This window comes from Dendrobates tinctorius, unplaced genomic scaffold, assembly GCF_039654945.1.
Source record: "Dendrobates tinctorius isolate UK_male_01 unplaced genomic scaffold, ASM3965494v1 ptg000016l, whole genome shotgun sequence".
In the NCBI taxonomy this organism is placed as follows: domain Eukaryota; kingdom Metazoa; phylum Chordata; class Amphibia; order Anura; family Dendrobatidae; genus Dendrobates; species Dendrobates tinctorius.
In genome coordinates, this window is record NW_027361684.1 from 5,342,103 (window position 1) to 5,358,187 (window position 16,085).

At 43.6% G+C, this 16,085-nt stretch overlaps 1 protein-coding gene across 2 annotated transcripts; it reads left to right on the top strand.

Annotated features, from left to right (window-relative positions):
• The first annotated feature begins 96 nt into the window (after positions 1-96).
• On the top strand, positions 97-9,985 carry EMC6 (ER membrane protein complex subunit 6). Of its 2 annotated transcripts, none has more exons than XM_073565317.1 (2): positions 97-235; positions 9,443-9,985. In XM_073565317.1, exon 2 carries the CDS (start codon positions 9,472-9,474, stop codon positions 9,802-9,804), a length of 333 nt encoding a protein of 110 aa, XP_073421418.1. In that variant the 5' UTR covers positions 97-235; positions 9,443-9,471; the 3' UTR covers positions 9,805-9,985. The 2 variants fall into 2 exon arrangements, with proteins under 2 accessions (XP_073421418.1, XP_073421417.1); XM_073565316.1 differs by having other exon boundaries at positions 129-288.
• Positions 9,986-16,085: the final 6,100 nt, after the last annotated feature.

Genomic DNA, 16,085 nt, shown 5'->3' on the forward strand with positions numbered 1-16,085 from the left:
ACACCCCGATATAATGTGATTATAAGTGGGGAGGGACCTCGTTAGACACGGCCCGGATATTTCTACATGTATTTCGTTTCATTATGTAAATTAGAACACGCTGCCATCAACAAATATGGCCGCTGGTAAATGCTTCATTGTCGTGTAAAAGAGCTTCCGGGGTGAAAGGTCATTTCCAGTCACTTCTGAATATGGCGGAGCTCGCGCTGTAGTGTTCGGCTGGTGCTCCGGAGCGGTCGGTACCAGGAGGCTGAGGGCGCAGCAGACGGTGTGGCATCCTCCGCAGAGGTGCTGTATACTGGGCGGCAGAGCGCGCACGTTACCTGGTGCACATATTAGTCCCCTGTGTCACCGGCGGGGATGTGTCGTGGGATTAGGCCACAGGAAGGGGGAAATTAAAGGGACAGGCAGCGATCGAGCATGAGAATCACATGTGAAAAGCAGCGCCCTCCTGACTATGGGTTGCATGTGGTATTATAGCCCGAGTTCTACCCGTAAATGGCGATGTAATGCCGGATCCGGCCGCTGGACTAGCGTGGCGCTGTGCGGTGAAGGAAGAATAGCACGCCCGGGCTTCCTCCCCCTCCGGGCAGGCGTGTACCCTGGGGATGGCGGCTATAGTGGGCTCCTGGTTGGATGCCAGAGCTGTCACTCCAGATGGAGGGGACGTGGAGGTCTTACTGCAGGGACCAGGGGGCTCCTCACCATCAGAGCTGCTTACACTGCACGATACAACCTGGAGAAGCTGCTAAAGGCTAGTGCTGAGCGATCGTTACCCGATCCAGCATCGGGGTGCCCGGCACTGCTCAGTATTCGATGGAGTATAGCAGGTGCTCGAGTGCCATGCACAAGTCCCCGGCCAGCATGTTTTGTGACTGTTGGCCGATAACTATTCAGCGATTGCCTGCCATACCCGGTAATGTTGTAGCCACTTTGGCTACTGACTGGCATTACTGTGGTTGTCTCGCCCTTTGCGTCTTGTATAAGACTTTGTACTCGGCACACGCTCCTCTGGAAGCAGATCAGGGAGAGTTGGGCTTGGCAGGAGAGCTTGGATTGGAGCCGGTATAGAGGCAGTACTTGTACCACTGCTGCACCATAAAGCAAAAGTCCTTTTCAGGGCAGCTGTGTACCGTCCTTTCTCAAGTTGAACTGCTATCCCCTGCATTCAGTGTAGGGATAGCTGGTGGAGGAGGGGTAATTTTGGATTAGAGGCGTATAGGCAGGGTTTATTGCCTTACAGCCCTTCTATGGGTATACTGCTGCAACCTAACAACAAATCATTTTCAGGGCTACGTATTATCTTTTCCCTTTTCATACTGCAACGTTTTTAGGCATATATTATATACCTAATTTAAAATGTCCAAGGCGTGTGGTCACGTACGGAGGTAGTGGATGTGCTGCTGATGGAGCACGCAGAGGCCAAGGCCATGGGCCAGATGAAACTGTGCCTGCTTTAGGAGCACAACAAACATTCTCATCCATGAGACCTAGCTTCCTGTCTCACTGTGCAGGACAGCACCCTTGAAGCCAGAACAGTGCGTACAGGTGGTTGGTTTGATAGCAGATAAAGCTTCCAGTGTCTCCCAGCACCACCTTGTCTTCCTCTCGGTCCAGACTCTCTAGCTAAAAGTCTGGACAACAAAATCCTCACCTAAACTTCCTCCCACCACGTAGAGTCCCAGGAGGCAAATGATCCTACACTCTGACATTCCAAGAAGCTCTTTACATTTCCATTTATTGATTCTGGCCTCTCGCCCTGTAGAGGGATATGAGATCGTGAGTAGTGATGCCCAAATACTTTGCTCATGATTTTTAGAGGGTCATCATGTGACCCTTGCTCTTAACCCCTTAATGACCCCAGCTTTTTTCAGTTTTGCGCTTTTGTTTTTTGCTCCCCTTCTTCCCAGAGCCATAACTTTTTTTATTTTTCTGTCAATATGGCCATGTGAGGGCTTATTTTTTGTGGGTTGAGTTGTAGTTTTGAAAGACCTCATTGGTTTTACCATGTTGTGTACACAAAAACGGGAAAAAATTCCTAGTGCGGTGAAATTGCAAATAAAAATGAAATCTCACACATGTTTTTTGTTTGGCTTTTTTGCTAGAGTCACTAAATGCTAAAACTGACCTGCCATTATCATTCTCCAGGTCATTACGCGTTCATAGACACCAAACATGTCTAGGTTCTTTTTTAATTAAGTGGTGAGAAATAAAATCCCAAAGTTTGCTTTAAAAAAAAAATAAATAAATTGCGCCACTTTCCAATACTGATAGCATCTCCATTTTTCGTGATCTGGGGTTGGTTGAGGATTTTTTTTTTTTTTTTTTTTTTTTTTTTTTTGCGTGCTGAGCTGACATTTTTAATGATACCATTTATGTGCAGATACCATCTTTTGATCGTCCGTTATTGCATTTTATTGTAATGTCGTGGCGACCAAAAAAACTTAATTCTGGCGTTTTGATTTTTTTTCTCGCTACACCGTTTAGCGATCGGGTTAATCCTCTTATTTTATTGATAGGGCGATTTTGAACGTGGCGATACCAAATGTGTATGTGTGGGTTTTTTTTTTTAGGGGGGTTATACTTTGTTTTGAATGGGGCAAAAAGGGGGTGATTTAATCTATTTTTTTTTTTTTTTTTTTTCCATATTTTTTAATTTTGGCATTCTTCAATAGCCTCCATGGGAGGCTAGACGCTGCTATAGCTTGATCAGCTCTGCTACATAGAGGCGATGAGCAGATCGCCTATATGTAGCAGAATTACAGCATTGCTATGAGCGCTGACCACTGGGTTGGTGCTCATAGCAATCCGGCATCAACAATCATAGAGGACTCTGAGACCTCTGGTGGCCGGAAGCACTCGTTAAATGCCGCTGTCAGTGTTTGACAGTGACATTTAACTAGTTAATAGGCGCTGATGGATCGTGATTGCGGGCACATGTCAGCTGTTTAAAACAGCTGACATGTCCCAGCTTTGATGCGGGCACAACGCCAGAACCCTCATCAAAGCAGTGCTATTGCGCCCGAGGTCAGAAAGGGGCTACTTTTACATTGATGACATGCTCAGTATTGGTCATCAAAATTTCATTGATCAGGGTCCGATACCTGGCACTACTACTGATCAGCTGTTTGTGTCACAGCAGCCGGCCCAAAATACTCACTTGCTGAGCTGCTCTGTCTACTGATGGAGGCCGCGGCCCGGTACTGCACATCTGCCTGCTATTAAAATCAATAGGAGACGGTTGTGTAGTACCCTGCCTCGGCCTCCATCAGTAGACAGAGCAGCTCGGCAAGTGAGTATTTCGGGATGGCTGCTGCGACACAAAACAGTTCATCTTCAGGGGTGTCAGAATTAATCGGACACTAATGACTTATCGGGAGGGTAGGTCATCAATGAAAAATAGTGTAGCGTTTTTTCAGCCCTTGTGCTTTGTGCATATGGTTTACCAGTCTAGGAGTCCCACTCCTTTAAAAATGTGGGAAAAATGTTTTCTGATCCTTCCTCTACTTCCAGGGTGTATTGCAGTCCCTCTTTCTAGTTTTTGGCAGCCCTTGCACTTCTTGCACACCCTTTGAGTCTAGGAGTACCAATACCTGACAGTTTGAACAGAATGTGTATGTGGCCTTCCTTTATGTCGAATACATGGGATGTATCCCTCTTACACTGAGGCTGTGTCATTACTCTGAAAATCCATGTCGGAATGTCTGTATAATCATTTTTGAAGTTTTTGTTGCCCAATAATAAAATGAGCGTTTTGCGAACAGCTGGACTCCCAACACAGGAAGTTTATCTGATGGGTTCCCTTTAATGTGCGCGCTTTGTTTTGTGAAATCTGGTGACAGCTCCGGTTTGCAATCCTCTACCCCCTTAAGGTACTGTCACACTAAGCGATGTCGCTAGCAATATCGCTATAACCTGTGACGTTATAGCGCTATTGCTAGCGATATCGCTGTGTCTGATACTTACCTACGACCCGCTCCCCCGCTGATTATCGCTGATCGCGTGATAACGTCCAGGACTGTTTCTCGTCGTCAGCTTCCTTCGGCGCTTCCTGCTGTGACGACGAGCGACACGTGGAGCCGGGCGGGAGGACGCAGGATCGCCTGGTGTGACAGGTAAGTAGCGACCCACGACCCCAGCGATGTCACTGGTGAGATCTGCCTGTGTGGCAGCTCACTAGCGACCACTTAGCGATGCACCAGCGATCCTGACCGCGTCATATCGCTGGTCGGGATCGCTGGTACATCGCTAAGTGTGACAGTACCTTAAGTCTAGTCTCACTAGTAGATCTGTGAGCGAGTGTGGGTCTCTTTGGAAAAGAGCATCTATTTTTCTAAGGCTGGATTAGCACCACATCTTACACCTTGTTCATGAGACTAGTAGGGCTGAAACATTTGAGAAACAGGATTAAGAAGTGCCCCGATGGATCAATTTGACTTTTAATAGGTTGTCTGGTTTTATGCTACAAGTCTGCAGTTGCTCTGAAAGTAGACTTGTGAATTCTAACATGGTGCACCATGCGTGGTGTGAGGATTCTCAGTTGCGTGGAGCGGGTAGCTATTTGCATACTTTTGGCCACATTCCGACTAGACTGTTTCAAGCCTCCCTCCATATACTTGCTTTGATCAAGGCCACGCAAGTCTAGTCTAACTGTGGCCAAGATTGCATATCAAACGCTTGTGGTCACATGACCTGACATCAGAGTATCCTCACAGCACGCAGTCTGAGGATTCACAAGACTGCAAGTCTGGTAGCTTAGCCCCTTACTGCCATGTGATGTACTATCCCGTCCATGTGCCCTGGGACTTAATTCCCAGGGACGGGATAGTACGTCACAGCGATCAGCAGCGCCCACGTGGTGAACGCCGCTGATCGCGGCCGGGTGTCAGCTGATTATCACAGCTGACACCCGGCACAGTGTCAGGGACGGTCACGGACCGCCCCCGACACGTTAACCCCTTGCACACCCTATCAAACACGATCGCGGTGTACCGGGGGTTAAAGGGAAGCATCGGCAGGGAGGGGGCTCCCTCTGTGCGCTGCTGTGGGCGGCTCAGGGAAGCAATGTGCAGCGCTGCTGCGAGGGTTTCCTTCCCTGTAGGTCCCCGAATCCAAGATGGCGACGGGGACCTTCAGGGGGCCTGCAGGGAGCTAGCTTCCTCAGTGCCTGCAAAGCGCAGGCATGAGGAAGTCTGTGTCTATGCCTGTGACAGATCGCTGATCTGTCACAGTGATCTGTGATGTGACAGATCAGCGATCTGTCAAAGGACAGCGATGTTCCCCCCGGGACAACCTAATAAAGTTTAAAAAAAAAAAAAGTGTAAAAATAATTTTAAAAAAATCGCTAAATAAATTTAAAAAAAAAAAAAAAAAAAATTTCCCTAATTCGTTTTTTGGAAATAATAAAAAAAACAATAAAAGTACACATATTTGGTATCGCCGCGTCCGTAACGACCTGCCCTATAAAACTGTCCCATTAGTTAACCCCTTTAGCAAACCCCTTAAAAAAAAATTAAAAAACGAAGCAAAAAATGTTTTATCATACCGCCGAACAAAAAGTGCAATAACGCGCAATCAAAAAGACGCATATAAATATCCATGGTACCGCTGAAAACGTCATATTGTCCCGCAAAAAAACGAGCCGGCATACTGCGTCATCAGAGAAAAAAATAAAAATGTTATAGCTCACAGAATAAAGCGATGCAAAAATAATTATTTTTTTATATAAAATTGTTTTTATTGCATAAAAGCGCCAAAACATAAAAAAAACCTAAACGAGGTATCGCTGTAACCGTACTGACCCGAAGAATTATACTGCTTTATCAATTTTACCGCAGGTGGAACGGTGTAAGCGCACCCCCCAAAAGAAATTCATGAAACGCTGGTTTTGTTCATTTTGCATCCCAAAAATCGGAATAAAAAGCGATCAGAAAATGTCACATGCCCGAAAATGGTACCGATAAAAACGTCAACTTGTCCCGCAAAAAATAAGACCTCACATTACTCAGTTGGTCAAAACATGGAAAAATTATAGCTCTCAAAATGTGATGATGCAAAAACTATTCTTACAATAAAAAGCGTCTTTTAGCGTGTGACAGCTGCCAAACATAAAAACCGCCATAAATAGTAAATCAAACCCCCCGTTATCACCCCCTTAGTTAGAGAAAAATAATAAAATAAAAAAATATATTTATTTCCATTTTCCCATTAGGGTTAGGGCTAGGGCTGAGATTAGGGTTAGAGTTAGAATTGGGGGTTTCCACTGTTTGGGCACATCAGGTGCTCTCCAAACGCAACATGGCGTCTGATCTCAATTCCAGCCAATTCTGCGTTGAATAAGTCAAATGGTGCTCCTTCCCTTCCAAGCTCTGCCATGCGCCCAAACAGTGTTTTACCCCCACATATGGGGTATCCGCCTACTCCAGGACAAATTGCAAAACAACTTTTGGTGTCCTATTGCTCCTGTTACCCTTAGGAAAATTAAAAATTGGGAGCAAAAATATCATTTATGTGGGAAAAAAATGATCTTTTTATTTTCACGCCTGGGCGTTATAAACCTTTGTGAAGTCCTTGGGGGTTCAAAGTGCTCAGCACACATCTAGATAAGTTTCTTAGGGGGTCTAGTTTCCAAAATGGTGTCATTTGGGGGGGGGGGGGGTTTCCACTGTTTAGGTACATCAGGGGCTCTCCAAAGGCAACATGTCACCTGCAGACCATTCCATCAAAGTCTGCATTCCAAAACGTCACTACTTCCCTTCCGAGCCCCGACGTGTGCCTATACAGTAGTTTTCTCCCACATATGGGGTATCAGTGTACTCAGGACAAATTGGACAACAACTTTAGGGTCCATTTTCTCCTGGTACCCTTGGGAAAATAAAAAAATTGGGGAATAAATGATCATGTTTGTGGAAAAAATACGATTTTTTTTATTTTCACGCCCGGGCGTTATAAACTTCTGTGAAGCCCCTGGGGTTCAAAGTGCTCACCACACATCTAGATAAGTTCCTTAGGGGGTCTAGTTTCCAAAATGGGGTCATTTGTGGCGGTTTCCACTGTTTAGGTACATTAGGGGCTCTCCAAAGGCAACATGACACCCGCAGACCATTCCATCAAAGTCTGCATTCCAAAACGTCACTACTTCCCTTCCGATCCCCGACGTGTGTCCATACAGTAGTTTTCTCCCACATATGAGATATCAGTGTACTCAGGACAAATTGGACAACAACTTTAGGGTCCATTTTCTCCTGGTACCCTTGGGAAAATAAAAAAATTGGGGAATAAATGATCATGTTTGTGGAAAAAATACGATTTTTTTTATTTTCACGCCCGGGCGTTATAAACTTCTGTGAAGCCCCTGGGGTTCAAAGTGCTCACCACACATCTAGATAAGTTCCTTAGGGGGTCTAGTTTCCAAAATGGGGTCATTTGTGGCGGTTTCCACTGTTTAGGTACATTAGGGGCTCTCCAAAGGCAACATGACACCCGCAGACCATTCCATCAAAGTCTGCATTCCAAAACGTCACTACTTCCCTTCCGAGCCCCGACGTGTGTCCATACAGTAGTTTTCTCCCACATATGGGGTGTCAGCGTACTCGGGACAAATTGGACAACAACTTTTGGGGTCCAATTTCTCCTGTTACCCTAGGGAAAATAAAAAAAAAAAAAATGGGGACTAAAAGATGTTTGTTGAAAAAATACAATATTTTTATTTTCACGCCCAGTCGTTATAAAATTCTGTGAAGCACTGGGGGGTTCAAAGTGCTCACCACACATCTAGATAAGTTCCTTAGGGGGTCTAGTTTCCAAAATGGTGTCACTTGTGGGGGTTTCCACTGTTTAGGTACATCAGGGGCTTTCCAAACGCGACATGGTGTCCGATCTCAATTCCAGCCAAAAACGTCAAATGGCGCTGCTTCCCTTCCGAAGTCTGCCATACGCCCAAATAGTCGTTTACACCCATATATGGGGTATCGGCGTACTCAAGACAAATTGCACAATAACTTTTGGGGTCCTGTTACCCTTGGGAAAATAAAAATTGGGGGTGAAAAGATCATTTTTGTGGAAAAAAATATGAATTTTTAATTGTACAGCTGTACGTTATAAACTTCTGTGAAGCCCTTGGGGGTTCAAAGTTCTCACCACATATCTAGATAAGTTCTTTGGGGGGTCTAGTTTCCAAAATGGGGTCACTTGTGGGGGGTTTCCACTGTTTAGGTACATCAGGGCTCTCGAAATGTGACATGGCGTCCGATCTGAATTCCAGCCAATTTTGCATTGAAAAAGTCAAACGGCGCTCCTTCCCTTCTGAGCTCTGCCATGCGCCGAAACATTGGTTTCCCCCGACATATCAGGTATCAGCGTACTCAGGACAAATTGCACAATAACTTTTGCAGTCCAATTTCTCCTTTTACACTTGGTAAAATAAAAATTTGAACCTTAAGTATTTTTTTTGTGAAAAAAGTTAAATGTTCATTATTTTTTTTTTTTTTTTTAAATATTCAAAAAATTCCTGTGAAGCACCTGAAGGGTTAATAAACTTCTTGAATGTGGTTTTGAGCACCTTAAGGGGTGCAGTTTTTAGAATGGTGTCACTTTTGGGTATTTTCTATCATATAGACCCCTCAAAGTGGCTTCAAATGTGATGTGGTCCTAAAAATAAAATGGTGTTGTAAAAATGAGAAATCGCTGGTCAACTTTTAACCCTTATAACTTCCTAACAAATAAAAATTTTGGTTCCAAAATTGTGCTGATGTAAAGTAAACATGTGGGAAATGTTAGTTATTATGTTTTTTTTGTGTGTCGTATCTCTGTGATTTAAGGGCATAAAAACCTCTATCATGAAGTACAATATGTCACGAGAAAACAATGTCTGAATCTCCGGGATCCATGGAAGCGTTCCAGAGTTATTACCTCATAAAGGGACAGTGGTCAGAATTGTAAAAATTGGCCCGGTCATGAACGTGCAAACCACCCTTGGGGGTTAAGGAGAATCTGTCAGCATAAGCATAAGCCTATTCGCTTGGTGCATCATGGAGAGGCCAAACATTTAAGTGCACCTTCCCATGTGTTTTGTTTTTTCCCTTTTTTTCTAACCCACCTCCCCCACTTTTTGATTGACAGTTCTGCCCATGTAAAGGAATAGATGGAAAACAAGCAAATGGACGGTGTATATAAATGTTTGGCCATCATGATGCAGAGTGCCTGACAAAGTCCCTTAACACCGGACAACCCCTTTAAATAAGGCAAAAGGCATGCAAACTGTCAAACTTTGGGCTCCAGTTGATGTTGTTGCCAACGGGGTCTGTCCTTTTAGCTGGACATAGCAGACGACCTATGCTTTCCTGTATGTAAACTTGAGCTTGGTACTGAAGTAATTTCTCCATGGCCGTGGTCTATTCCTTCTAATGACAAGGCGCTAATCCTTTCTTCTTTCCTTGCACAGCTGTAGCTGGACTTCATACACTGGCAGCAATGGCTGCAGTCGGTCTGAAGCGAGAAGGTCCGCAGTTCATCAGTGAAGCCGCAGTGAGGGGGAATGCTGCCGTCCTCGACTACTGCAGAACCTCGGTTTCTGCCCTATCTGGAGCCACGGCTGGGATTCTAGGCCTCACAGGCCTGTACGGATTCATCTTCTACTTCCTTGCCTCTTTCCTCCTCTCCTTGCTGCTGGTGCTAAAGTCTGGACGCAGGTGGAACAAATACTTTAAATCGAGGAGGCCTCTTTTTACCGGGGGGCTTATCGGGGGCCTCTTTACGTACGTCCTGTTCTGGACTTTCTTATACGGCATGGTGCATGTGTACTGAAGCACGCTGGATGGATCTGCCTTTCAGGAACACTCTTTTTAATGGAATTCAAAGACTCATCCCTAATAATTAATTTGACTAGAGCGTTACTTTTTAAATGAATCTTTCCACTTGGGTTCTGTTAGTAACTTATAAAAGTTATGTAATCCTCCCTGAATTAAATCTGTTATAGGCTACTGAAGTTACTGGTATTTTGTCAGATGATTCCACTAAATGTTAATCCAGAGCAAAGTCTGAGATATGCAGTAATATGTCCGACTGCTAATCTACAGCGATGTCTCCTCATACCGACCTCATACAAGTATGGACCTCTATGGCTTAGTAAAATCTTCAGCTGCTAGTTCTGTGACCGGAGTATATTGATTCCTAGCTATATGTATATACTTAAATTTAAATAAAGTTATACAAAAGGGGAAAGCAGCAACAAGGTAGAGTTGCTCGATGTTCTAATCCAGAGATTAAAACTGGTCCAGTGTCCTTCTTTCCTGTTAAGATGACTAATGTAAACCAAGCGAGCCCCATGTCCATCAGTGGGGTCAGTCTGGTGCCCTTTGTCCAGCAATGCGCAAATCTGTCTTGTAAATGGGACGTCCAACACTATGAACCTGGCTGGTCTTATTGATTTAATTACCTCTTTCTGCAGATTTGCATTTTTCTTAAATCCGTGGATACTTTTTGGTTGCTTTTTTTTCCTTCTTCTTCTTTACAGTTTGAACCCCGTAGCCTGAACTTTTTTTTTTGGGAGGGGGGGCAAGGTCAGTGTCTGGAGGCCAGGTCTTCTGATGCAACCCCCCCCCCCCCCCCCCCCCCAAGGCCTCTTTAAAACTTCAGTCTTTTTGCCATCAGTCACCATCTGTCAAAGTGTGAAAAAACGGATCCAGTGCAGATTGTAAAAAAAACTAATTCATTGGATCCGTTTTTTCGACGGATCCGTCGCAGTAGCCACTACAGGAATTTTAAAGGAATATGATGAGACTTTTCTGTGCCAGAACGGCTTTTGGGGTTAAATTAAAGGAATGGAAATTCTCCTGGGCATGCTCGGTTGAAAAAATGGAATCCATTGGCCAACGGACACTGATTTTCTGACGGATCCGTTGTATGATGGACGAAACGTGCGGCCATCCGTCACAATCTGTCGCTAATACAAGTCAATGAGAAAAAAAACAATCCAGCAAAATAATTTTCTGGATCCGTTTTTTTTTCTAAAAACGACGGATTGTGACTGATGCAAAAAGACTGAAGTGTGAAAGTGGCCTTACTCACTTTCTTTGGCATATGTATCCTACATGGGCTCATGCTGTGTTTTGGGTCTTTTTGGTCTTGTTACTTGCCCAATCCTTGATGATAAACTCTACTAAAGGTGTCTATTCCCCATTCCTGATTGATTTTACCCTCACACAATCTTTCTATTCAAGGTTGGATCCACATGTCCAGACATCATTGGTTTACCGTACCTATATCTTTTCTGTGGATACCACAGCGATTGGACTGAGAAAGCTTTGCAATTGTAGAACCTATTCCAGAAGCCAAAACAATCTGTTCAGTGATTCTTACAAGCCCCATGGGGATATACTCTACACCTGCATAGTATGCTATGTTCCTACTTAAGGAACTTCAGACCCCTAAAGATTCACCTAATTCTTTGGCAAATTAGGTTATTTTTGACTGTGCCAGTGAAAAGCACAGAGACCATCAGATGCCAGTAACTACCGCCTTGAATTTTGCAAATTAATCTCTTCACTACCTTAGACGTATCCATGCGTCATGGAAGGGAAGGATTTCCCAACCTATGATGTATTGATACATCATGGCAGTTTTGTGTGCACAGGAGCTCTGTCCGCTCAATTGCTGTCAGGTTTTTAGTGTACATCACAGCTGACACCTGGCTCTCACTGCCAGGTACGGTATCTGTCCGGTTGCATAAAAGCGCGGTAAACCAGTTTTGTGCACTTTTGAAAAGGACTATGCTGAAAAGATTCCATATGGAGTCTAGAGTAACTCTGCCACCTCATTATAGTGAATGGATCCTTTGGGGGTTTCACCTGAATTGCGTCACTCAGATTTAAATGGAAACGCCAATATAAAATGTTCCCAATAAAATCTTCAACTCAGTATCTAAAAAAAAAAAAAGCAAGTCCCCACTCATGTCCGTCATCTGTTAACGGAAATACCGAGGGCTTCCATGTTACATAGGCTCTGGAAAAGCAAATTTGCTTCGTGCCCCGAAAAAGACATCCATGACTCCAGAAGCATGAGCTGGGCACTACAGTGGCAGTTTTACAATTTTCGCTCTGCAGTGTCCACTAGGGTGACCGCAAAAACTCGATGTCGGAATTTTGTCCGTCTGGACCACACAAAATGATTCGCCTTTCCAGATATTGAGATAGCCAAAATTTGAGCTCGATCAAACGACGTTAACCCGTGCCGCTCGTCGCTCAAAGTTTGAAAAAATCCAAATTGAGGTATTTTAAGATTTAGGTATTTTGCATAGTCTGTTAGACTATAAAGAATGTGACAACAACATTGCAGAAATAGCCCTGACCAAATTTTCGAACCATTTGTGGTATTTGAATGCAGAGTTGGTGGGATTATCGTTTTTTGATCCCACCATTACAGACAATGAAAAGTTGTTAATGGCCAATAAATTGCTCAGTAGCACAGATGAACCATCAGAGCACGCTAGGGTTGTAAATCCAAAAGTTAGGAAAGAAAAATTAAAAGAGGTAGGAAGTAACCGACTTTAACGACCTTCTGACAAAAGATGAAGAACAAAAGCAATATGTCCTGCAAGTTGTAAGCAAATGCCGAGCATTATATTCTGACGTTTCAAAAACTACTTTAACAAAAGCTCTAGAATAGATTAGATAACTATGTAAAATTATCAACTCATGTAGGTTAGCGTGCTCTGATGGTTCATCTGTGCTACTGAGCAATTTATTAGCCATTAACAACTTTTCATTGTCTGTAATGGTGGGATCAAAAAACGATAATCCCACAACTCTGCATTCAAATACCACAAATGGTTTGAAAATTTGGTCAGGGCTATTTCTGCAATGTTGTCACATTCTTTAAAAAAAAATTGGGGCTAAAAACATTTTTATGTGAAAAAATATATTTATTTTTATGGCTCCAGGTTATAAACTTCTGTTAAGCACCTGGTGGTTCAAGCTTGTTTCGGCACAGTAGGGGCTTTGCAAAAGTGACATGGCATCTGCTCTCTTTATCACGCAATTTTGCACTTTAAAATTCAAGTGGCGCGCCTTCCCTTCCAAGCCCTGCCCTGAGCCCAAACAGTGGTTTTCCAACCCATTTGGGATATCGGTATACTCAGACATTGCACAACAAATTTTACTTGTCATACAAATAGCCATTTTTTTTTTTTTATATGTTCACTTATTTATTAGTATTATAGCGCCATTTATTCCATGGCGCTTTACATGTGAGGAGGGGTGTACATAATTAAAAAAAAGTACCGTAATCTTAAACAATACAAGTCATGACTGGTACAGGATGAGAGAGGACCCTGCCCGTGAGGGCTCACAATCTACAAGGGATGGGTGAGGATCCAGTAGGTGAGGGTAGAGCTGGTTGTGCAGCGGTTTGATGGATCGGTGGTTACTGCAGGTTGTAACCTTGTCAGAAGAGGTAGGTCTTCAGGTTCCTTTTGAAGGTTTCCATGGTAGGCGAGAGTCTGATATGTTGGGGTGGAGAGTACAAGAATAGGGGAGATACAAGATTTTTCCAGTGTATGTGATTGTGGGAAGAGGGGAGTAGAGAAGGAGGTCTTGTGAGAATCGGAGGTTGCGTGTGCAGGTACGTACTGTACTGGGAGGCTAGATTCTTATATAAGCAATTGTAAAAATCATTAAACCCATTTCTGCCCTAAATATAAGTTGCAGCAGGAGTGTGGTTAATCTGAAGCATGAGAATAATGCAGTGCCAATTCAGAGAAAGTCTGCAGTATCCAAAATCTGTATGAAAGTAAGAAAAGGTCCATTTATGGGCTCTTGGGCTAAGAGGAGCCAAACCTTTAGCTTAAACATCTGCTGCGTAAGTCTGGAGAAAACATTCCTTATGTTCACATGAAAATTAAGTGTATTGATTTCTTTGATGATCCTCCTACAAGGTACATTGCTTTATTGATGGACTTCAGAGCTGAGGACAACCCCCCTTTGACATCCATTAGAGCTGTGATTGTTGCTGTGGTTGACCAGCCTGTGCCACCATATTGACTTTCTCAGCGGAAAAGCTATAAGCCCCAGACTCCTGATTTCACAGACAGAAGGGATCAGGTCTGACATGGCTCTGTGAAATAGATTTGTTTTCTTTTAAGGTATTGAATTCAGACGTCTCATGTTTCACGATCTTTATACCATCTGCAATGCCTGGACTGGACTGACCGTGGGTCTCCTGACCCAAACTAACAGTTTCCTAGGCATATGTGAGACGGCTAGTTCAGAGGCAGGCTGTCCATGGTTGGTCCGAACATAAAGGTTCATATATGGATGGCTGAATCTCGGACTGATCGGTGGCTCTCCCAACCCTAGCGTGACGGCTTCATATACGGTATTTCTATGCCGCTGTCACACTCGGGTTGAGAGAGCCGAGGCCAGTCTGAGCACTGCGTTCTGATCTTGGTCCGATTTATATGGCCGTCTGACTACGCCTTTACATTAATTATTGTGTGGTTATAGAATTCTAACTTGCATGCCTAGATGTTTTTTGCCCAAAATCCTACATCCATTTATACTTGACCTTGGTGGTAGAGTCATAGTAAATTAAGCTGAGAACCTGTATTGGAATACGATGGCCATTAGAAGCTTATTCTCGAAATTTGCTCTTCAGCATTGAAATTACAACACCAAGAAGGAGAAGTCCTAGATGGATGGAAATCACAGGATGGATAGACCTGGGAATAATCTGCATATGAAGGAAAAATGGAAATAAGTTTCTGCAAACATCGATGAATTCAGCATTGAGTATGAGCGCCATGAACAAACCTGCGCACGGACACGTCTCGGCTGCTATCAGGATGATGATAACACGGCAGATTACAATCATCCCGTGTCTTGTCCAGACCTATAGTATAACATCCGATGCTGAGAATCTTTGTGGATTTGCTAATATCATGTTTTGCTCCATCAACTATAATGGGCTTCGTCGGTTCATTTTCCTTTTTGTAATTTTTAATATGTAAAAAATTACAATATTTATATTTTTTTGCCTAAAATACAAAGGAACTGTTAACAATAACAGTAATTTTGACCAGGGGTGCACAAACTTTTACACGCCACTGTAAGTCCCGCTTTTGATTTAGACGCAATGATAGCCGGAAATTGATCTGGATACCTAGTGGACAATGCCATGAAAAGGTCTAATGCGTTGCTTGTATTGGCATGGGGTGGCATAATATATGGTAGCCAGAGCCCTCTAGTCTTCAGTCCATTGAGGCCAACAGCTCTTGTGTTATATTTGGTCTGTGAACCAGTGGTGCGGCCATTTCTCCAAAGTGTCCCAGGAGTCATTTTTCAGCACGGTAACGTCAGGCTGCGTGTTTTGTTTTATTGTGAGCAGTCTACAACGTCTCTGAACTTGTCTCCCATCGAGCACATCTGGGACATCATTGGTGAAACTGTAAAGGGAGCTGCCAGCAGGGAATCTTGATGATTTGCTCAAGTGCATTCCCCTTGGCAGAACATTCCTCAAGCAGCCATTAATCACATCATTGATAGCAGCCATGGTGTATAGTTATAAGGATTTCTGCAAGTGGTGCTCATACTTGATGCTGAATAAATTGAGATGTTTTCCTAAAAAAAAAAAAATGTTATTATGTTTTTTTTATCATCTTGATTTATTGAGGAGGATTTGTTTTCACTCAGTTTCTGCTCCAAAAACGTCGTAACAAAATCTCAGTGTGAACAAACCCCAACACACCTAACCTTATCCTGGTGCAGGCACACTGGTGGTTTGGATAAAGATGCTAGTCTACTGAATACTGACCGGCTGGACCGTTGATCTTCAGATTTAGTCCTATTTGCACTGCCCCTCCTGCTTCTTATTCACCGCTTCTGGTCTGGACAGCAAAAACTCAGGCAACAGGGATCTCCTGTCCAGAATGATGTCCTCCAGTCAGGGTCATAGTAATATTATTGCTTGTAATAATAATCTTTATTTTTTTTAATATAGCGCTAACATGTACCGCAGCGCTTTACCGTTTGCACACATTATCATCACTGTCCCCGATGGGGCTCACAATCTAAATTCCCTATCAGTATGTTTTT